This window comes from Lytechinus variegatus, chromosome 8 (genome assembly GCF_018143015.1).
Source record: "Lytechinus variegatus isolate NC3 chromosome 8, Lvar_3.0, whole genome shotgun sequence".
Lineage (NCBI taxonomy): Eukaryota > Metazoa > Echinodermata > Echinoidea > Temnopleuroida > Toxopneustidae > Lytechinus > Lytechinus variegatus.
The window spans coordinates 9,383,092-9,407,405 of NC_054747.1; the positions used below are offsets into that span (position 1 = coordinate 9,383,092).

General features: G+C 38.3%; 1 protein-coding gene across 1 annotated transcript; it reads right to left on the reverse strand.

Annotated features, from left to right (window-relative positions):
• Positions 1-720: 720 nt before the first annotated feature.
• Positions 721-23,674, reverse strand: LOC121419940. Its single transcript, XM_041614424.1, has 19 exons — positions 23,330-23,674; positions 21,302-21,516; positions 18,097-18,217; positions 17,557-17,729; positions 16,675-16,804; positions 16,369-16,508; positions 14,696-14,831; positions 13,137-13,341; positions 11,873-12,018; positions 10,898-11,107; positions 10,306-10,523; positions 9,508-9,739; positions 8,224-8,497; positions 7,378-7,640; positions 6,948-7,179; positions 6,413-6,519; positions 3,812-3,988; positions 2,976-3,297; positions 721-1,474 (listed from the first exon to the last, which is right to left on the reverse strand). Exons 2-19 carry the CDS (start codon positions 21,469-21,471, stop codon positions 1,341-1,343), a joined length of 3,390 nt encoding a protein of 1,129 aa, XP_041470358.1. The 5' UTR covers positions 21,472-21,516; positions 23,330-23,674; the 3' UTR covers positions 721-1,340.
• Between the last annotated feature and the right edge of the window lie 640 nt (positions 23,675-24,314).

The window sequence follows — 24,314 nt, forward strand, 5'->3', positions numbered from 1 at the left end:
AATTCATGCATTTAACATTAGGAGTACTACATTTCGGGGGACAAATCATGTGCTAAAATGTGATATTTCCTATAGCGAGAAAGAACAGTGTTACACAATGTGATCCTATTTTACAGTTGGAAGTCTCATACTCTGAATACCTCGTGAGTGCGAGTGTTCACATCACGTTCACACTGCTAAAAGGATCAAGATTAAAAGAAACCAAAACCCAAGAAGAGAAGCAATATTATTGGAAAGAGTAAAGTGTGAGGAACAAATTAAAAAGCTTTATCAAACTTGGTTATGAAATAAGCAAGTTATGGACGTTTAAAAATCTTGTTATAATTTCTATGTGGATCCTCAAATTAGCAAACGTGCTTCAAAATGGCTGATTTTGTGGACAACTCTCCATTTGTTTTGTACACAAATTTTCAGATTTTCCCCTTTATTTTATCATTATCTCCTCCTGATCCTGACGTATGTGGTGTGAATTAAATTTTCCCATAACATGTGTTGCGCTCAGAAGGAGACAAGATGCAAAATGAAATATAATGAGGAAATTCAGAAAATTTGTGTACAAAACAAATGGAGAGTTGTCCACAAAACCAGCCATTTTGAAGCACGTTTTACAATATGAGTGTCCCCATAAAAAGTACAACAAGGCAAACTCCCGTAAATTGTTTTTTTTTCATAACCGATTTTGATGTTCTTTTTTTAAATTGTTCCTCTCATTTTACTCTTTCCAATAAGATTGCTTCTCTTAGGTTTTGGTTTCCTTTAACAGTGTGAAGTGGATTTCACATAATATTGTTTAAACACTGTCACTCTGTTCTTCTTTTGATGAGATGAGGACCTAGGTTACATTTTTATTTAAGATGACACGTAAGATCAAATGAGAGCCAGGCGACCGAATTATTCATTTCATATCTTTAAAATCACTCACCGGAGAATCTTTGAAATGCATGTTTTCTTTTCATTCAAAATAGCGTATACGTGACAAGAGTTAAGATGGCAATTTTCAAAGCATAGTACCCGAGCTGCACGGGCACACACACACACACCTTGCCTCCTACCCTCACATACACATACCAAGTCATTAATTTCACTAACACACTTCCACTTCGTCACAGAAAAGAGTTTGAAAGCTCGAGAGTTATCTAAACAAACTAAAAAGTCAGCAACGTATTATCAACCACAGCTGATTCGGTCGAACCTGGTTTACAAAATATAACCGACCAATCATATTATTCTACTGCCTTTCAAAACTTACAACCCGATTAAAACCGTCCACACACATAACCATTTTAAAAAGAATAAATATTTCATGAATGCATCCATGATTTAAAGTGTTCCACAAACTATCAAATAAGTAAGCAAGTCGATGATTTCTTGTTGCTTTTTCCCGAAGAAGATCTCGATGAGTTGTTCTTTTCTGTGTGTTCTCTCGGTGGATGGTGTCCAGGATCTGTGACGTTGGTAGCAGCAGAGGATGTTTCTTTTAAAAATAAATATTGCATACACAATTAAATAGCTTTTATTTTGAGTCGGTCTTTAGATTAGTAAACGCTAGAAATTCTTCTAACTTTAAGTAGTTCAAAAACTAGATTTTAACCTTTAATAGAAATGGCAGTGTATTAGGATGCTTTTGGAGGGCATAATGTAGATAACTGTATAATAGAATATGCTAGTCTGATTTATTCTTTGTCTTTTCATTCTTTTTCTTAATCTCGATCGTTTTTTCCTCCTCCTTCCTATTCATCATTAATCATTTATTATTGTCTGATTGATACTTCCGGCTTTCACTCTGAGCGGAATAAACATTCGTCAGTTCATTACTTTTCTCAATTTCGAGTTCTACATTACACGTGATTACGTGAATGTGAAGTTGGATATTGCTCTAAAATAGGTGATATGCATTCATGGATTTAATATCAAGAGTACTACATCCTTTTGACAAATCATTATTAAAATGTGCTACATGAGCAGATATTTCACTAAAAAGTACCATTTCATAAAAATTACTGCTATTATGACTATCACTATAACCTAAATCACTGGTAGTGTTACCATCCTGGTCATCATTACTATAAATAATATCTGTATATATCATTATTGATATTTAAACAAGACATAATCAATTTTGTGTCTCGCCCACGTACGAAAATAACCAGAAATATTGTGATTACGAGGGCACGCAACAGAATTGTACCGAAACTTCATTGTGAATTGACTGGGATGGAATAAAACTAACAAAACAGTCTTGCCCATGCATAAACTTCAATGTTGACCTCAAAATGAACTTTGACTATATACCACGTGACATCCGAACACAATAACATGCAGGCCCCCAAGTCCATCTACCATCCAAGTTTGGTTGAAAAGTGACTTACGGTTGCGGGGTTAGGTGTCATAAGAGAGTCTTGCATGTAAACTTTAACGTTGACCTGAAAATGACATTTAACCTTACCATGTGACCTCCGACTGTAGCATAACATGCAGGTCCCCCAAGTCCATCTACCATCCTAGTTTCATTTGAAAAGTGATTTACGGTTGCGGAGTTAGGTGCCATAAGAGAGTATTGCATGTAAACTTTAACGTTAACGTGAAAATGACCTTTGACCTTACCATGTGACCTCCGACTGTAGCATAACATGCAGGTCCCCCAAGTCTATCTATCATCCAAGTTTGGTTGAAAAGTGACTTACGGTTGCGGATCGAGTTATGTGTCATGAGCTTTGTGACGGACGGACGACATTTTGATGGCTAGGCCTTTCCTTCACCTCCGGTGGGCGAGACAAAAATTGTTGTCATTACAATAGTCAGTAATGAAACGGCTATTATCGTTGTCTCATCCTTATTACTATTATTACTATCATTCTCATTATCATGATTATGGTCCATCTTATTCATCTCTGCTATTAATTACTATGTTTCTTAATCACGTCGGACAATGCTTTCTTTTGAAACCATTATCAACGATGTGAATTGGTACTTACCTTTTGACTTTGGTGAGGTCGCTTGCTCATCAACCGGTCTGTCTTCACTACCGCTGCCATCTATCGACAGCTGAACATGCGCATTTATCTTCTCAATAAGTTCATCGAACTTTTCATCCTCGAAGCTGGCTTGAGTTGTCTCTTTGGTGAAATCGATGTAGAGAAGCTGGGTGAAAGTCATGCTCATCGGTCCTTCCGGTGGCCATACCATATCTTCAAGCAGCAGGGGAATGATTGGTTTGCGGAGCGCGTCAGAAAGACTCACTTCACGTCGGCAGTTGGCGGAGAGGGCGTACTTCGGTGTCACGCAGGAAAGTACCACCTGCGGTATGAAGCAAACCCGGGATTATTATATGGCTCCTGTCAATTCTTAGTAAGCCACATCGGATTTTAAGCGCTATCCTGTCAAGGTATTTTGCTATTTTACTTCTTTTGGGGGCGGTAAATCAATCAATCATTTAGTCTGGATGATCTATGTTATCATCAAGTTAAGAAGACAGCATAGAAAGGACTTTGCCAAAATCAAAGTGCCGCTAGACATTCGATCAAACAACAAGCCTCAGCATTTTCCACAAATTCCCCAGACCGTAGAGAACACTAGAAACACCCCTCTCATGAATACCAACTAGCGTTACCTGAAGATGAGAAATAATATATTCAGGATGTTTTGAACAAACAGCGCTATGTAATAATCAATCGATACTATATCGGGTTAAAGATGAAACCCTTTATGGTTCAACTATAGATTAAGAGTGCCCATTATTGTTTGTTTGTTTTTTTTTGGGGGGGGGGCATTTCGCTAATCATTTTGATATGGTGATCATGGATATTAATACCTTAGCATTCCTGACTCCCTTGTCAATCTTGGAATAGAGTGGATCCCCACCACCCATTTGATTGATATCTAACCAACAGTGGTAGCCTAAACCACTGAGACGTGAGAACAGTCTCTTGATCTCGGGTTGCTTGCCCCACTGGTATGAGATGAACACCGATGGGTGCTCTGAAGATTCCTGGAGTGAGGAGAAAAAAAAGGGGAATGATTGATATCTGCGAAAAAAAATTTTTTTACTGATTTCAACTTAACCAATAGGTTTGAAAGAAATATTTCAGAAAAAAATACCAATTAATAACATAGGACTGAAAAAAAATCAATGGGATACCATAGATGGAATAGGTAGAGTGTACGATGCAATTTGTTTTATAAGGCAGTGATAGTGTGAAAGTTACATATTGTTTCCAGGTCATAAAGTTAAGGTGACGTCAGAAGCGTAGGTTTTTGTTGCCAGTCAATATGGGGCGTTGTATTTTCCCCATGTTTTTACTTAGTTTGGGAAAACTTGCTAATTTGTTGTCATCGTTATTTCTGCATTTAGACCAAGCCCAATGTGGTAAATATTCAGAAATCGATGTTTATATGATAAAGAATCGTTGACTGATAGTATGCTTTGACAAATGATATTTAGTTGAAAATTTCGTTCTAAAAGTTGGATGAATTATCGCTCATATTCAGTGAAAGTTATTTTTGCCTTTTCGGTGTGTCTATCACAAGTACAGTTATTTTTGCATTGCGCGAAACTTGAACGCAGCACTCACGTGTGTTGATTTAGGCTAGTTAGCGTGTCTATTTACTTAAGATATAAAAAGTAAATGGTGCATAACTGCATGACGTGGTGTGTTAGTGACGAGATGATTTATGTTTTCTTATGATAATAGCGATATGTCACAATAGCCGCATGCACAAGTAGCATATGAAAGTAGGGCAAATGTTACAATAAATCTAGAGATACCTTGGCTAGGACTAGGCGCATACTCTCTGCAGTTTAATGCATAACTGGATGTGTTTTGAATATAGACTTTTGGATATGAGAAACAAATGAGGGAATTTAATCATACTTAAAACACATGTTTCAGTTGAGGTTATAGTTACACAATGGTTTGCTATTGTAGTTATTTCATTTGGATGCAGCCTAATGATGAAGGATTGAAAGTTTTTATGATAACAACATGATAAGTAAATTAAGGGCAGTCGTTAGATTTTCTGGTCAATTGATGTTTCAGACTCAAGTACAATTAAAGGCTTTGTGTTTAGTTATTGGATTGTTAACGCTACATTCGTCAATTGTACAATTTTTTTTCGTGACATTCAATTTATGGTTGTTTTTCATCAAACTGCAGGTCGAACCATACATTCAAGCATTCAGCAATTGGAATCTCAACTCGGTCTGATTTTGTGATTTTTGCTGATGGTGGACATACAGATTAGGTGTCACAGGACTAAAACATTTCCCATAGACTCGTGTGTTAAAGTGGCACTTTAAAAATTCGTTAACAAATAAGGATGAAATTTGAGGGTTGAATGTTTACTGCATGTACCACTGGATAGGATTATGTCTGACATTATTCAACATCTGATCAAAAAAGGGTATTTCGACTGGCTCATTTTAAAAATAAATCGGCATTTATGAAGACTACACCTGACAGGATCAAATTCATCACTTGAGACAGCAAAATGGCCCTAATTCTAAATTCAGTAGGTATCCTCCCTAGAATCAATATCAAATTTAAAAATTGAGAATGAGTTAGCTCGAATGAATATATTTTGCCTGCCAGATGTAATTAGGCCCCTGAAACATTTAATGAGACTTAAACGTCACAGCCATTTAGAAAATGGAGGAAGGGTATTCGTAGCCATTTGACAAGGCCTCGTGAATTGGCTAGGCCTATATTCTTCCTCAAATAGTGGCTGAAATGAGGGTAGCGGTCGAACTGGCAAAACTTGGGTGAATGCGAGATGGACGGCTCTGGATTGCTCGTTCACCCGGTTGACGGCGATTAGTCTTTTCTTACTAGTCGCTCAGTTCAAGAAATGCGCGTCATCAGACATGAGGCTTTGGCTGAAAGCTGGGGTATTTGGGGAGATTGTTACGAATAGCAAAATTCCATTGTCGCATCCCCTCCAATCCACAACAAATACTTGTAATATTTTACTCTCTATGGTCGTTTCCTATTTCCATAGGCTTTAAAAGGGCCCATCACAAAAGTATTAAAGAATTAACACCCATCCAAACCACATGCTTTTCTCCTCGATTCATCATCGGATTTTTTAACTTTCAGCTCATGAATTACGTTTCAGTATAAATAAAATGTTTCCTGTCCATTTTTTGTGTGTGTGGGTGTGTGTGTGGATTTGAGTTTTGTCAGATTTGTATCAATCAGATATGATTATTTACGTCTGGGACCGACCTTTAACGTTACCATCCGAAAGACGTGACCAGGATTCGAACCTCGAACCTCTGCATCAATTTGTAACTTCCCCCACATAGCTTGGATTGCAGGCGCACGCCACAACGCCCATTTGTTTTGCCCTCCAATGTTTAACCCCTTATTTCAGAGATCCTGTGCCGCCACTAGCGCTTATAAATTCTGGTGCTCACCGTTACTGCTATGTTCTGTTGCAGCGCCGTCGTGTTCCCTGCTTCATCCGATACCTTCTTTACGGTGACTGGAGTGTCTTCCACTTGAGGAATCCAGTCCCGGTACTCTGCAGTAATGGAAATGGGCAAAGGGGTTACCAATAAGGAGTTAGACTACTAATTCGACACGCCACCGACTTCAAACTCGACCTGTCTTCCCCTTGACCAAGTCTGGAGTTAAAACTACAAAACAAGTACGTCACTCTATTGAGTTTAAAATCAAATTCTGCACAAACATTTGGAGCAATGTCAAAGGTACTTTCTGTTTGCTTGAATCATCATTGTCGTATTTGAAATCTTCATTACGAGACTTCAATCAAACAAAGCAAAAAATATACTTAAACGTTCTATTGAAATAAGAAGTTGTAAGTTTCTCAGTGCTGACAGATCATTTCAAAACTTCCAGCACATGTTCACTCAGAAATGTCTTTACTAAATAAACATTACATTGATATTCCGTAAGTCATTCTTAATCAAACATGGTGTGTTCTCTTACCGTCGGAAACCATGCTTTCATCCGGGGTGGCATGGTATGATATCTGGCCCAGAAGTTCTGAGAACTTGGCATCGTCCCAGAACTTTTCTCCCCTCACGTATTCTTTCTCGTTGAAGAATTGAATGTAAAGTAGCTGTGCGAAAAGCATGCTCATGGCGCCCTCTGGCGGCCATCTGGTTTGGTCGATGAGGACGGGAATGATTGGCTTGTTCAGCAGATTGGCAAGATTCACCTTTATCGAAACAAGTGAAAGGATTAGGATACATACACCGAAACTGGGGTTTGATTAATACTTCTGAAGCAATTTAACACAGAACATCTAATGAAGATTACCAGAAGGAAAGTCTAATCATCTAAAATCATAACTTTGATGGATTACATGGTTACTTGATCGAACAGACATGATTACACCAAAGTCAATTCAGCTTACCTCTTTGTTACAGTTCTCAGAGTTGGAGTATTTCTCTGTCACCATACAGAGTACCACTTTGGATGACCTCATGCCCTGGCTGATCTTGGCGAACAACTGATCTCCTCCACCCATCTGACCAATGTCCATCCAACAAGGAAACCCTGCCATCTCTAGGTGCTTCCGGATGGCCTTCACTTCCGGTTGGTGGTCCCACTGGTAGCTTAAGAATACTGTCGGGGGCTTCTCAAAGTCGTCTGAGGGTGCTTGTGGCACCAGCATTTCTGTGAGAGACACATGGGAGCATACGAATCCCGATTCATACTATTGAAGAAACTTCACCAAACGATAACTATCAGGGGAACAGCCAGGACTAGGCGGCGAATCTAAATCAAAGTTTCCATGGTAGTTTCTATAACGAAAAAACTAACTGGATGCCAGGCCTCCGTAAAACACATGAGTCGGCTTGACATATCATCTGACCTTTTCCATCTGTTGTGCTATTCTACTACCACACCACTTTTGATGAAATTCAAATGAGTTCATTGTGTGTAAGTGGTTTTGTGGACATTCTCATCGCATTGTATGAGATTTCCGAGCATCAAAATATTGATGTCCACTCTCATCCAGAATTTTACATGATGCCTTTCACATTCTTTTGGGAAAGATATTTAAAATCTGCATACGGGGTGCAGTCACCATCAGATAAAGTATTACAATACAGTTGAACAAAAATAGCGACAATGCTAAATGATATCATAAAGATAAAACTACCAATTTAATCGCTCATTAGACTTTCTTTCTTCTATTATGCCAACTTTCATATCATCGTATTCCTTAGAAAGCAAACTTAAAGTATTTGCAAACCTGCTTCCTCTAGTGACTGTGTGATGATTTCTGCAGCATCGGTCCTGCCCATGTCCTCCAAGGCACTGAGTATGGCGTAGGTAGCATCACTGCTCTTGTGAGTGGTATACCATTCTGCCAGGATGGCCATGGTAGGGTCGGGTGACAGAGCCCAGTTGCGGATGTCTTCACCGGAGTAGCCGAGACGGACGGCCAGGAACCTCCAATCGTGCTCATGCTCAGGGTTCAACAGCTTCGAAACGTCCCTTGACCATTTAGGAGCGTTAGTAATGGTCTGTGTAAGTATATTAATCATGTTATATCATGAATGGTGCATTTTAATGATAATGCAAACCAAGTTGGTAAAACGACTTTTGCTCCGGGCATTATTTCGTCTTAAGATATGGGGTTAGGGTTAGGGTTGCAATAGGATGGGGTTTTATGATCGGTGTATGGTTACGTTTAGGATAGTGTATAGTGTTAAGCCCAGGGTTGAAGTTGGCCATTCCTTTGATGTGTGGAATTGAGGCGGAGCAATTGTGGCCGGAGCATATGTCATGGAACCGTTACGATATCTAACGTATCTTGTAAAGGCATGTCACACCGCCCGAGCGTTGTTGGAGCGGTCGTGGAGCGGTAGGGAAAGAAGGCCGAATTTCGCTCACAAAATTTGGGAAAAAATCGAAAACGTGAATCGAAAACAAACAAAAAACAATAGAAATTGAAAATGGTGAACGGTAGCGAGCGGTGATGATTTTTTTTCTCTCCGCTCCACCACCGCTCGAACAACGCTCGGGCGGTGTGACCATGCCTTAAAGGGGTGCATTTGCAATAGCTCCAGTATAAGTAGTACTTGATGCGCCAACAGCAGCTACAGCAGCGGTAATATTAGTAGTAGCAGGAATGGTCGGCATAGCAGTGTGATAAACTTTACAGCAGCACTACCCGCCGATAGTGCCTGTCATGAGGTGAATAACACGTATCACAAACTATACACAAAAACGTTCCATAAATATGTAATCGAAATTTTAAAGAGTTGACTCGGCTGAATAAGCGCTTGTGGGCATGCCATCCAGGCAGAAGACAAATAAGGTATTCCAAAAGATATGTTATTACAATTTCCATGCCATTTGCTATCTAGGTAATCGGCTATCTCTCTTTAATCTGGTGATGATAACCCAATACCTCTAAAATGAAAACGATTGGCGCAGATGAGGAATCCCAACCGCACTTCACCTCATCATGCTCAAATACTTGTTGCCTTCATTCAATAATGAAAATCTAAAATATGAACATCATTTTCACCTTGTGGTCAATCTCTTCCACTTTCTCCACCGTCTCGTCCACGACTTCTTCCAGCTCATCAAGTCTTTGGCCCTGGTCGTTGACGTCGCTCTTCACATTCTCAATATTTTCAGCTTGCTGGGCCACTGTCTCGTCGATTCTTGAGACATCATTCTCAGTGTTGGTTACCCTATTGTCCAAATTGTCGATGTCTTCTCTTTGCTCAGCGACATCTTCAGTGAGTCCCAGAAGGCTAGAATTGTAATAGAAAGTGGAAAAAATATATCAGTCCTTCAGTGAGTAATAACAGTAATATACTTGCAGTTGTTCTCAAAAGTTAGTGAAACCAACCACAAAATCCACTCATTCGTACCGAGTGTTGAATGTAGACAACAACTCTACAATGTTCAGCGAGCCCAGATAACCAAAAAAAAAAATATCATTGCCTGACTTTACAATTAAATATCTAAAACATGACAGAACTTGAACACTTTTAGATCTGCTCATTTCTGGTAGGGTTTGCACACTTCAGAGCACAACGGTAATTATGTAACGCTTTATACATTAGACTGACGTCTCCACGCGCTTCACAGACACATTAGTACCCCTAATCAGCAGATCTTGGCTTATCCGTCCACAACTTACATGTATGCATGCATACATTTCCTTCTCTCCATGTGGAACACTGCAGTAGAAGTTAATAATCTCAATTAGTCGCTTTGCAGGAAAGATGTGCGCAATACGTCTATTCGTAAATAAAACATTAGTGACTGTAGGAAAAGGATAACAGTATCGACATGATATCAATCGTTACATTACCTTCTGCCTTCTAGAAAATCGATCAAGTCCTGGACCAGATCTGGAACCCCGATCTGTTGGCACGTCCTAAGCTTCTCAATGTCCGGTTTGTAGACCGCAAAGCATTCTTTGTGGTCCCTGGCCACCCTCTTGACTTCCATGAGCACCACACCCGTCCACATAGCATCAATGCTCTTTAGTTTGGTGAACAAGATCTTCAAACATCTAGCTGCCTCTTTCTGAAATTATTTACACAATGGAAGCTAATAATATGCAGCATTTATATACTGAAATGTTTTTAAGCGGTGCATACTATTATCCCGGCATAATTACACATCTTGTTGGTAAGACAATTAGAAAATAAACATGCATCCTAAAATTAAAGGTGGCTTCAAATGCATTTCTTTGTACATGTTGTAAGACAGGACCAATTAGCTCAGACAGCCTTCGTTGATTTTGAACACAAATGTTTTTTATGAGTCTTTTTCATGAAATGCTTCCCAGACCAATGTGTTGATGCCCTACAAAAATGGAATTTTAATTATTATATTTTGTTGTCGTACTTAAATTCAGTCACATTTAAATCATTGTCTAAAAATACCCCCGTCCATACCTCATTGAGACGACCGACACTTGCGATGACTCTACAAGCAGAAGCAGCTTCATTTGGGTTTTGCTTCCAGGCTTTAACACACCTGTCTATATGCTTGACGAAAGGCTCCGCGTGTTTTAGGGATATGTTGGCCAAGGTCATGAAGCAGAAGTGCACCAGAGAAGCGTTGCAGACATCCTCGAACATCAGGTCGATATGAGGTACTAAAACCTAGGACACGGGTGGAACGGGAAAAAAAGCTCACAACGATTTCCTTAGTATTACTCAAGAGAAATCTGTAACTCTACAGTGATATTCCTCGAAATAACTTCAACGTATACCGAATCTGCCAGTTGCAATTCAGCATTATGCAAATTTACATTTGATGTCATCCTAGCTAGCCATTAGAGAGGCGAGGATGCGGACCTTTATATTTCTTGAGACGCTTCAGTGAATAAAATGTACTTGCCATAGCCGTAACAGCGAAAGATTTATGTGGTAAGTTGAACAAGAATTTCGTTTAAATCTTCTCATAACGTCAAGTCCCAGTCCACAAAATGTACATTTCTGACGTTTGGTTGAAAATCAGGTTATGTTTGATTTTTATAATTGCGAATGAAATTGACACGTCGAGCAAGGCATCGTGCTTTCATGGCCATTCTGGAAGATTGTTCATATAGACATGATAGAAGGGGAAAAATCTACTGCTGCCCAATGGAGTAATATATCAACTACTGAGATGATTCATTAAATGTATCAATCACTAATTTACATCCAATTTCACATGTTAATTGTTGCTTTATAAGTAACATTAATTACCATTATTTATTGTCATTATCATTATTATTGTTGTTGTTGTTGTTACATCAAGTCCTGAATGAATCCCATAAGCGTAAAGTCAAAAAAAGTTCCATACAAAAATGTTGATTTTACTATTTATATTTTCTTGAAATTTATTTATTTTTCTAATTTAGGAGCAAAGATCTAAAGACGCACCTTCGGGTTCTGTTTGCTGACATCGTCGAGTAGCATATACAGTCTCATTTTGTCGTGACTTCCCATATCCTCGAGCAGTACAACAATGCGGTCAATTCGTGAGAGAACAACTTCCGGGTTAAATCGAAAGTAGCTGTTGAGAGCCACTGTTTCGAGAAAGTGAAATCAAATTAATGTAACCATTTCAAACTGTGTAAAAAAAGATTGTGTCGAAATAATAGCGAAAGATAAGCTCTTGGGTTTTTGCTATTCATAATTCTGTCTCGGTCCCAAGCAACCTGGATGGACTGATTGACTGTCCAGCATGGATTCTTCGCCTTGTCTTAACACAATGCATCAAGGATAATGTGAATGTTTCATGACAACGAGTAAAGCCATGGTTCATTGCAACTTTATCATGGTAGATTCAGATCTTGTACAGTCACGTTAACTGAACTTTGTAAAATCATGAAATCCAAGCTGAAAAAACAATTGAACTGAAGATCACCATCACAGATAAGCACTTGTGGAAGCGTGTTTTATTATTTCTTGCAAACGAACCTACATCATGCTGACATGCCTTGCTTGCAGTATGTCGCTAATTTCTAAGGAATTACATAAATTCTTCAAAATCATGCACTAAATCATGTAAACGCTAATTCTGTCCAAACAGTGCATTGGCGGCGGAAGCCAAAATTTTTAGGAGGGGACAACCAAAAATATTATGACAAGCAAAAATAAAAGGTCTCTACCCAAAAATTTTTGGGAGGACGTAGGAAAATAAATTGACAAGCAAAAAAAAAAAAAAAAAGGGTCATCAGCAACAAATTTAGGGGGGGACCGTCCCCCCTCCTCAAATTTAGAGGGGGACACGTTCCCCCCGCTTCCGCCGCCTATGAAACAGTGCCACAGTTGGCATTTTCCATGAAGCATAAGTCGACTCATTATATTTGCGCCTATCGGTATGATTTTTCAAGATATATATGACTATAAACTGACTGCATTTCGTCTGCGCACAGATATTATTGTCATTGTAGTCCTCATACACTAGTGAAAAAAAACCAAATGTAGACGTCCTTAGCCCCCTCCAACACACACACAAACACACACACCCTCTCACACTTTACCATCATCACGCGCACTCAAACCCACACACAGACCATCGTAAGTATTCGGAATCCAAGTAAAAGCTGCAACTATCTGACTATGAGCGCGAGGAGCGTATGCATGTGGATGCCGAGTGTGCGGTCAGCTAGGACCTTCGAGACCAGGTAGCTATACTTACAGACACCGGAAGAGCCCTTGAACTTGTTGTCCAAGAAGGCATCAGCTATGGCGTCCCCAAATGGCGCCAGAAGCTCTCCGTTTTCGTAGATTTCCGATTGTCCAATGGCGTCTGCCGCCTTTTTTTCTAGCACTGTGACGTCGCAACTGAGAAGTTTCACAACGAATGGCATCAGATCCTGGTATGCCTTGACGTTGTCCTTTTTCTGATGACATAAACATGTGATCGTTTCAACAACATTGACAGGTTTTAGGATCTACAAAAATCCTTGTCTGTGATTGAATAATATAAAAATTGTCAATATCTGAACTGGGTTCCAAAAGAAACTTATCAAACTTCACAAACACACTACACCTATTCCACTCAGTCAAAGTGAACAAAATTTGGAAACAAGCTAGCTTCAATAATCTTGACTAAGCACATGCCAATAATTAAGAGATTGGTTTAATCACCAAGAGGCTGTAGCCCCTCAAATCAATTAGTTCACAAAATGGCAAAAAAAGACCAATAAAAATGAGATGGGTTTAAACAAACTTACCAGTATATTAAAGTTCACAGTATGACCATCTGCATGTTTAAATGAGTGCCTCAAAAACTATAAGAAGTTACAGAAGAAGTTTACATTTTAAACACACCTACATGTATTGAGGTTAAAAAAGCTCAATGCATGAATAGAATCAACAGAAGTCAAGCGAAGAATGTACATTTGGTTAAGACTGAGACTTTCGTGACTTTGGATTCAGGAACCAATTGCTTTGAGGGGCTACAGCTTCTTTGTTATTAAACCAATCCCTTAATTTTTGACATTTGCCTAGTGAAGACTATTGGAACTAGCCTGTGCCAAAAAATGTGTTTATTACACTGAGTAGGATTTATTTAGTGCGCTTGTGATGTTCGCCAAGTTTCTTTGGGAACCCAGTTTATTACTCACCTAATGCTTCATTAAACCACCGCAGTTCACAACTTCGAATCTTCAAGTGCAAAACCCCCTTTACGAGATCAGAAAGATTTATAATCATCTAAACGTTTTGTATGGGCATTCAATACAAATATTCAAATGAAAAAGAGCAATGATTTCAATATCACAAATTTGCGAGGTTCGGCCCAATCTCCAGTTGTTATATTATGCATTTTCCCGGTTATCATTTGCATATAATTGTGTTTGCTGTGACATTGATATCATGCATGGACTAATCAAATGCTTAACGATTGATTTCTTTCTATTCAGTAGTCACCATTATTACCATCGATAAGAAAAGGTTGCTTCCTCTATCCATTTTCTTCCTTCCACGATTACGTCTTTTAGGGACAAAAAAGGTTTTAGAATTCGAAATGATATCTCTACCCGATAGGATGTGAATGTCATTGTAGCTTGTCCAGTACTGTGTGCGCCTCACCGGCGACTGACTGGAATAATCCCCAGGGAGTGGAGGATGTGCACACGTTGTGTGCTCGAATTACTGTTTGAATCCAATGACAGAGATAATAATAGATCTGGAAAGCCTTTAGACACGTCGTTCCGATGTATTAAGCGCTAGATAAAAGCGGATTGTTATTACCTTTATGATGAATCCTGAAACTATTTTTCGAAGGATATTCCCATGAACCGATAGACCTAAAGATTGCTCATCTCCTTCAAGTTCTTGCTCTATGCAATATTGCATGATTTTCTTTAAAGGTTCCTGGCTCGATTTCCTGAAGTGAAAGTATACACCAAAAGAAACAGTATGAAAGACTACTAACCTCTGGCCAATGTCTAAACTACGAAGTATAATCGGCAATTGCACTCAGTTGCCTCAGCTATGTGAAAATATGTTACAGATGACAGACATGAAATTAGGTTACAAATTGCAGGTACACCTTACAGGAGTACACACAAAATAATTAAGAATTCAAACGAGAACCGAAACGTTGATTCTAGCTGCCAAGATTATCCTTTTTTTTTCTTTTTCAAAGAAAGTCTTTATTCAATATTTCTCCACAACGCATATAAACAAATGCAAAATGTATGTGATACATCAAATTCAATATCATACATATACACAATACATAATTTAAATAAGCTCGATGTGCCTCGATTCATCAAGATATACAATAACCTTATTTTGTTGCATGTGCATAGTTCGTTCTATCTCATGCTGATATTTTAATTTCTTTTGAAATGATGAGAATGATAAGTTTCCTTTTAAACATTTAGTTGAAAAGATATAATATTTGGCATATAAAATATCAAAATTAAAAGAAGAATTTCCAGCTGGTATGCCAAATACAAAGTCATTGAAAGATGATTTTATTTCACTTTTAAGAGTGTATTTTTCAGAATCATCTAAAAATCGACGAGTAAGGGGACATTCCCAAAATAAATGAGCAATAGTTTCCGTGTGTGCTGAACAAAAGGAACATAAATCAGAATGTGATATACCAACAGTTTTCATGTACTTGTTAACGCCAAGAATATTATGAAAAATTTTGTACTGAAAATATCTAAGCTTTGTTGAAAAAGTACATTTAAAAGGAATCATATAGATTTTGTCCCAAGTAACGATTGGATCTGAAATAATACTTTTCCATTTGTTTTGTGAAATAGGAATTTTAAAAATTTTCTCAACACACGTTTTATGAATATATTTACACACTTTTGTTACCTTGTTTATGTTATATATAATTTCCATTATCCATTTTGCTTCCTGTAATCTTGTGCACACAGCAAGTACTTGACTTATATCAACATTTGTGATATTTCTACTTATGATTATATGCAACAGATACTACAGCTTGAAATGTAAATACAATCAGTGCATACCAATTACCCCCATGCCGTTTTTGTAAGTCGACCCTGCAAGACTTTGAGGATTCAAGGATACCCGGTGGCAAAATACTGTACATTGATCATTTGATGGGGGGTGTCTGACGTAGATGGGCAACTTGCCAAAGGTTTTAGCCGCTATGGAGGGATTTTAACTTCGGACTCTGTGGTTCAAAGACCAGGGGCCCGTTGCAGAAAGAGTTGCGTTTAAACGCAAGTCAAAAAATCAATCGCAAGTCAAAAATGCGCGCTGTTGATTGGTTGAAAATCAAGTTGCGCATGATTTTTGGAGTTGCGATTGATTGCAACTCTTTCTGCAACGGGCCCCTGAGACCTATTCTCTGATCCGCAATACCTCTCTGGGGATCCAGACCCCTTTACTATATACGTACAGTCCCTACAAGCAGAACAGAAGGCAGAACTTACCCTGCATTTTCTAAGAATTCAATGTCTATGACACCATTAGCTAGGTACTTGTGATCAAGATTCCCTTCAAAGTCAGTGTCATCACGACGAAGCCATGTACAAAAAGCCTCAAGAACACCTGGTATCTGTTTTTCAGTTCCCTGAAGAGGACAAAAACATTATGTGCCAGGTTTTGGGAGTGAGTATTGTTTCAGAAATGCAATCAAACCAAACCACAGTTATCAGACGCAAATTGAATTTTAACCATACATACCCATGCATTTGAGAATGATATTTATTTCATTAGTTGTAAACTGAATATCTTACCTCCCACGTCATTTCAGTTGTTTCCACTATCCCAAGAGCCACCACGACGTGCATATCTGACGCACTATCAAGACACACCTTCAGAAGGGTAAGGAAGGACCCAGCAACCTTCTTCAGAACTTTGTCTCGACTGAAAGGAAATTAATTAATGGAAAATAAACCCTTATTTTTAAAATGGCTTATTTGTCATTATACGGACAATACAATGTAAGTTGTTCGTTAGCTCTACAGTTGCTATTTGATTTTTTTTTCAGTGGCGTTGAAATTATGATGATAACAAGTGAAAGTCTTCAACCGAAGTTCAAAGTGAAATTGACAATTCGAAAAAAACATGTTGGCTAGAACCACAACGATGCATAATATTTAATCCATGATATTCATAATGTAACGATAATGAAGAAAATCAAAAGTGTAATCTGGAAAAGGAAGGATCTATTTGATTTGTCAATTTCTCTTTTTGATCTGGTCGCGGTCTTTAAAGCAACAGATAAAGTTTATGAGAGACATAGTGGGATCAACCCCCAAACAGGGATAAAAGAAAAGAAGGCCGGTTGGATAGATGAGAAGAGGGAAAGCAACTTGAATTTCAAGAACCAAAATCAAACAAATTTTTTATCTGGTTGAGGATGAGCAAGAAATATTGAACTATTTACTCCAAAAATGGTTGGAAGCAAGAATGTAATACAACAGGGATGTGAGGGGGAGGGGGTCACAAAGATTTTAAGTCTGACTTAAAATAGCAGTTATATTTCACTCTGTAAGCAAGAATGTAATACAACAGGGATGTGAGGGGGAGGGGGTCACAAGGATTTTAAGTCTGACTTAAAATAGCAGTTATATTTCACTCTGTGGAAACTCTCTACAGTGGTCTACGAATCTCACCTAAATGCTTCTATCATCACCTCAATGGTTCTCTTGAGATGTTCACCCGATTCCCACCAGGACAGGTTCTTCTCCTCGCCCGACTCCATGTATCTTTTCTCGCGATCTGTAGGTAGCCACGGAATGGGTTGTGCAAGGTCTTGGAGAATCCTTTCTATGGCACCCTCGTGGCCCTAAAAGATGGAAGAGATATCATTGTCATAACTTAGACACCACTAAGATATATTAGGATGAGAAGTATTTTATTGACCATTATGGTTACTACCAAGAATATTTAAGAATATATAGGGCCTGTATCTAGAAGTGTGGGGTGAGCTTTTTAATCATTGTTTTAAATAATCATATTATTAAATCATTTTTTTCTTCTTTTATTCTGTGTCCAATATTAATGCTTTGTTGGCAATAGAACTCATTCAAATTCCTGATTATTGGTATATTCGAGTAAAAAGAAATGGTAAGGATGCTCGTATAAACTTGGAAAAAATCTGCTCTATGACTATAATTATAAGCTTATTCGAAAGGGGAATTAATGATTAATACCTTCCATTTGATCACGTTTTTCTCGTTAAATATATCCTTGGCCCTAGCCAGATACAACTCTGTCTTCTTCTTCATGCATTCCACGCATATGTCAGCCATCATTTGTTCGTGCTTATTTTTCCTAAAACAAACAGTTAAAACAAGAATCATTTCTGATAAAAATTTCTTTGTAATTTATTGAGCGATTGTTTCAAAAGCGGATCGCGGACCACTCGTAAGGTTGTGCGGTGGCCTTAATATCACAAAGTCAGACGGCGCGATCGCACTGCAACACAGTGTCACACTGTGTTCAAAGTGCGATCGCAGTGGTGTATTCGCAGTCATTTCACACTAGCTGTTTAAATGCTAAATTCTAACAATGATAACGTGAATTTACACACAAACTGTGGGGGCACTGCCAGAAAGATCGCATTGTGACACAGCGTAATCACAGTGTGTTCAGAGTGTGCTCACATAGCATTATGTGAACACACCGTGAACAAACTTTGATCATAGTGTGTGGCACTTTGTTCTTATCAGTAGTGTGAAAATGTGATGAATTTAATTTCACACAGTGTTCCATAACAGTGTGAACATACTGTGGAACACTGCTGGAAAAATCAAAGTGTCACAAAATGTGATCACAGTGGGTGATTTCAAGTCCGGTGTTGGCATTGGTGTTGCTGTTTGAATTTGACCTGCTTCCCCTAGCTCCAAAATCTATTCTGAGATTGTAGCACTGATCCAGATCACATTGATTATTGACATCTCAAAAAGCTAGTGAGTGACTTCTCAGGACCATCTTCATTTTATGTTTGGTGTTATAATCGTGTAAAAATTGACGTAACACCAACACCAATAGGTCAACACTGAACTTGAAATCACCCAGTGTCTTCACATAGTGGACTAAATGAATTGTGGATCACACCGGTAATAGGGTTAAGACACTGTAAGTACCCCCGGGGGGCCACTTACATTGACGAGTGGATACCATGCGCGACCAAAAAACACGTAAAAAGGATGTCTTTTTAAGATAGGGCACGTTACGTACGTAACGTGATAAGGGTGTCAAAAACACAAATATAATGAAAAAAGGGTATCTATTTCGCTAGGAAAGTTACGTGTTTAGGTTCAGATTTGCGGGGATGATAAAACAAAATCAAAATGTTTTATAAAGGATGTCCTTTTCGCCCCAACACTAAGTGTTTTAGAGACCGATTTGCGCGAGGGGTGGAAGGTGGGATCATATATAAGACCAAATTATGTGTAATGGCAAAACCGACGACCGAAGGACCCGTGACATAACAACAAAATATTTCTGTACGTGTTTAGGGGTTCAATTCATGGGATATTTGCCAAGAGCATCGTCTTGTTTCCAATACTTGTTAAGGGTAGGGTTTCACACGCCAATACTTGTTAAGGGGTCATTTTCAGAATATGGAAATTACGTGTTTAGGGTGCTTTTCGAGACCCCATGGTCGCGCATGGTATCCACTCGTCAATGAAAGTGCCCCCCCCCCGGGAAAGTACCACACAGTGTGATCATAGTTTGTTCACGGTGTGTTCACAAAGTGGTCTATGTGAATCTGTGATTCACGCGGAGAAAATGCAACAATTTAACAGTGTGAACATGATTTCACACTGTGGCCATACTCTGATCACTTCATGGTTTACACTGTGGAATACTGCTGGAGAGAACACAGTGTGTTCACACTGTCAATGTTAATTAAAAACATGTGGTCGCAGCTTAAAAGCTGAAATGACAGATGTTTACAATTTTAAAAAATGAAATCAACAAATAAGCAATATAACAAAATAATCAAGAAATAACGACAGAATTACAATATAGATTCAAACTATTCCTGTATGCTCAAGATATAATAGTGGTAATGTAAGATATTATTTGAAAAGCAATAAAAAGATGTATTTTCACTCAGCGATTCACACAGGTTGCTAAAATACAGTATATACTCATATTTAATGTTTTATTATCTTAGAGTACCGAAGTGATAACGTCACATTTTTTTCTCATTTCAGAATTTTTGATACCATATGTTTTGGTGGGGCATGATAGCCCCACTACCACATTTTGTGCGAATCGGTCCATGGTGGTCCCGAGATATGACCTCATGAATACACAATTAGCCCCATTGAAGTCAATGTATTCTTGGTCTGGTTCTAAATTGATGAAGTCACATTTCGGTGCTCTATTAATGAGACAATTCCGCAATATGTTCCACCATTTAACACACTGTGAACACAACGTAGAACACTGTTTCTGTTTGTGGTAACTCCCGTAGGAACTCGACAGGACAGCATTTTTTGCTGGTAAACGCCAAGCTGGTATATAACCAATTACCTTGGAAACATTTTGCGTCTAGGTTAAATCAGTCACAGTGGCTGACGTAATAGACTACAGATATCCCTCTTTGGCCTTTTTATCAAAGTGGGGACAATGGTAGAGCTGGGATTCGAACTCAAAACCTTGCGATTATGAGTCCAATCATTGGCGGCGGCGGAAGCCAAAGATTTTAGGAGGGGACAACCAAATTTTTTTGACAAGCCAAAAAAAAAAAGGTTCTCAACCCAAAAATTTTAGGGGGACGTAGGAAAATAAATTGACAAGCAAAAAAAAAAAAAAGGTCATCAACTAAAAAAATTAGGGGGGGACCGTCCCCCCTCCTCAAATTTAGAGGGACACGCCCCCCCCCCCCCCGCTTCCGCCGCCTATGAGTCCAATGCTCGAACCACTGGACCACACGACCCATAGTTCATTGTTCTTTCCCGTGTGATACAATCCAGGGTCCCGTCTTACAAAGAGTTACGATTGATCTGATCAATCGTAACTCTATGGAAATCCATCAGTGTCATAATTTTCCATAAAGGAAATTTGTAGAATGTCCTTTGTAAACATGATGAACAAAGGAGACTCACCAAATTGTAAAGAAATCATTGAATTAATGGATATACATTCATTATCTAGATTTTTTTTTCTTTTTGAACAAACATGCATTTCATTTCTTGACTTTGCTTGCTTTCCATAGTTGCGATTGATCGGATCAATCACAAGTTTCTGGAAATCCATCAATGTCATGATTCTTCTTCAGGAAATTTGAAAACAAAGAGAAGCATACTGAATCGTCGAGAAAACAGTGAATGTATTGAATATACAGTCATTTCTAGAAAATATTTTGAACAAACATGTGATTTCGATCTATATACTCACGCCGCCTTGGCCGCATCCATCATCTCATCCCGCAGTGCATATTTCAACTCCTTGATAAACTCGCCATCGTCATCCTTCTTGATACCTTCTAAGACTCGAGGAAGATAGTCGTTCAGTTTCGATGGATTCTTCTCGATGAATTCCCTCAACGCCTCCGGATTTTCCGCCATGTTGTTAATCACGGAAATAGGTTTGTTATAGGGCGATCACTAGCTCTATAAAATGATAAACAGTGAAACTTGTATTTGAAGATCCTTCTGTAAAACATGTTACATTTGCCACAGGTTTTCTGACAGTTCATGTACGAGCATTAATGACATCTGCCCCACCCCCCACCCCCCCCCCCCAAAAAAAAGGTTTACTATACCGAAATACGACCTATTACAGATTTCTTTCGTCAGTTTAAAAACATATTTTTATTTCAACCGTCAGGGAAATTACTAGCCTTTTTTATTAATTCATATAGATGGCAATGTGTGCGAATGAACTATGGCTAAAACATGTATATATGTTTTTAGATATCTTGTTTTGTGTGGCATGGCAACGTCCATGCATGCACGAGCGGCTTGTTGCTATTCAGTAGATATGTGTGATAAAGATCAAATTCATTTAGTTCGTTTACTCATGTCATCGCTGAATAGGAATGACTGACGTCTATTGATTCTGCATACGTGCCCTGCGAAATATTGACGTGTTACCATGGAGATGGGCGCGACGCTTCCAGCTTTGTGGATTTACTTCATAAAAACCTCGCCAGGGGGGTAGGGGAACTCTGCCGAGTCCACCCCTCCACTATACCCCCTCAGATATATAGGATAAATAAAAACAGGACCATCATGGTATTATGTACCTGGTTGCGTTAGGTGGTCTACTTTATATCGTAGATGCAATCAAAGCATGTTTACTGAAAATCAACAATGTCTATTAACCGAATATTTATACTCTCTATACATAATGTGCTGATAGCGTTAAAAGAAGCATATATATATATATATATATATATATATATATATATATATATATATATATATATATATATATACATTTGAGAGCTATGCTCCTTTTAAAATCTACGATTTTATTTCCACGGCATTTACTAAGCCTTTTGTGATTGATATATATATATATATATATATATATATATATATATATATAATTTACACTTCAATCAAGTCTAGAGTGAAGAGTAGACTCAAACATTGTCTGTGAGAGCCAAGAACAGTACATAGTGAATCTAGTCTCACTACTCCAGACTCTGCATAGTATGCTCCAGTTCGTAGTTCCACTCTGCGCATGATCAGAAGATTTTGCGCATGCTCAGTGGATGGTAATTTGTACTAAAGTAACATGGGGGTTTAAAATTTAATGAGATAAACACCATCCCTGATGTCTTGATCATTCCTATATTCTTTTGAATTGTGCTTTTCATTTACATCAACAAAAAACAATGCGTCCATCACGAACGACTGGTAATTCACAGTTTGCCAAGTACATTGTACAACATGCTATAATATGCACTCAAAGTAGAAATGCAACAATTACCTTCAGAGAGTGAAATACCTTCAATGGTGTGCTATTCTAGTCACCTGGTCTTTTCAATTTCTTCATCCTGCTATGTAAGGCATCCTTACAATAGTTACATAATTGAAATCTGCCTATCCCAATGAAAGAAATGAAAGGTCATTTGACCATGAAGTAACTACGAACTGGTCTATTGCTAAAACTAAGGGTCTGTGTGTGTATTTGAGTTTTGTCAGACGTGTATCAATCAGGTATGATTATTTACGTCTGGACCGACCTTTAACGTCACCATCCGAAAGACGTGGTCAGGGCTCGAACCTCTGCATCAATTTGTAACTCCCCCACAGTTTGGATTACAGGCGCACGCCACAACGCCTGCAGATTAGCATATATATATATATATATATATAGGTCTCTCAGTTACGGTGTGAAATAACAATACCGGAAAGCTTGTCATATGTCCATACATGCAGTATCAGGTAATAATTATGAGTATACCATACTCACTAATTACGTGTATAACTGCAGTTCCTCCGATGGTATCCACATACAGCTTTTATATAGTTCTCATGATCAGTGGGAATGAAATGAATGCAGTGTATTTGCGAAGTAGCTAATATCCCCCATGTATCACATGTAGTCTACAGTCCAACTGTACGGGCTCTTTCATTTCGAACGGCAGAGGATATTGACCAAACGCTATGGCTTATTTCAACTATTTCATCACTAATCCATTAGAGTCATATATTTTCCACAGAAATGCATGCAAAGGAGAATCATGGGCAATCATTGTCATTGCCGTGTAAATATTGGCGTGCGTTGCATGGCAATCGTGTACGGATATGACCTTTGTACAAGCCTTGTATTGATTATTACTGATGAGCCACAGAATCAAGTATAATAGGCCCGGATAATAGGGCCTCGGGCCGATTGCACGAAAGGGTCTTTGCAAGGACCGTCTTTCGTGTCGCCCATCTTTTATGATACGCCATGTGAAACGCAAATAAATCATCTGCAAAGATATTTCATTCGTCCGTTAAATTAAACAAAATATTTGTTTATAAAATGATGTGATATATCATGAAATTGTATAAAATTTGATTTAAAAGCAATATTCTTTATCATAAATATCAGAAACAACCCGCCTATAGCGTATCATAAAAGATGGGCGACACGAAAGACGGTCCTTGGAAAGACCCTTTCGTGCAATCGGCCCCTGGCTTCTAGCAAAAAGATGCATTATGTAAAACTCGTTTATTATAAGACCGAATACACATTTGGTAAGCCGTCTAATTTTTTTTTAAAGAAATGGTCAATCGCCGAGATATTTTTTTTTAAGTATATCAAGTAAATCGATATGAACAAGCATAATATGGCCTAGCATCTACTTAAAATATTGTATTCCACAATATATTTTCAGACTATTATATCTTTAACTAAAGACCGAATCCACTTTAAGTAAGTTGTCACGTTTTTTTTAAATTTAAGATAT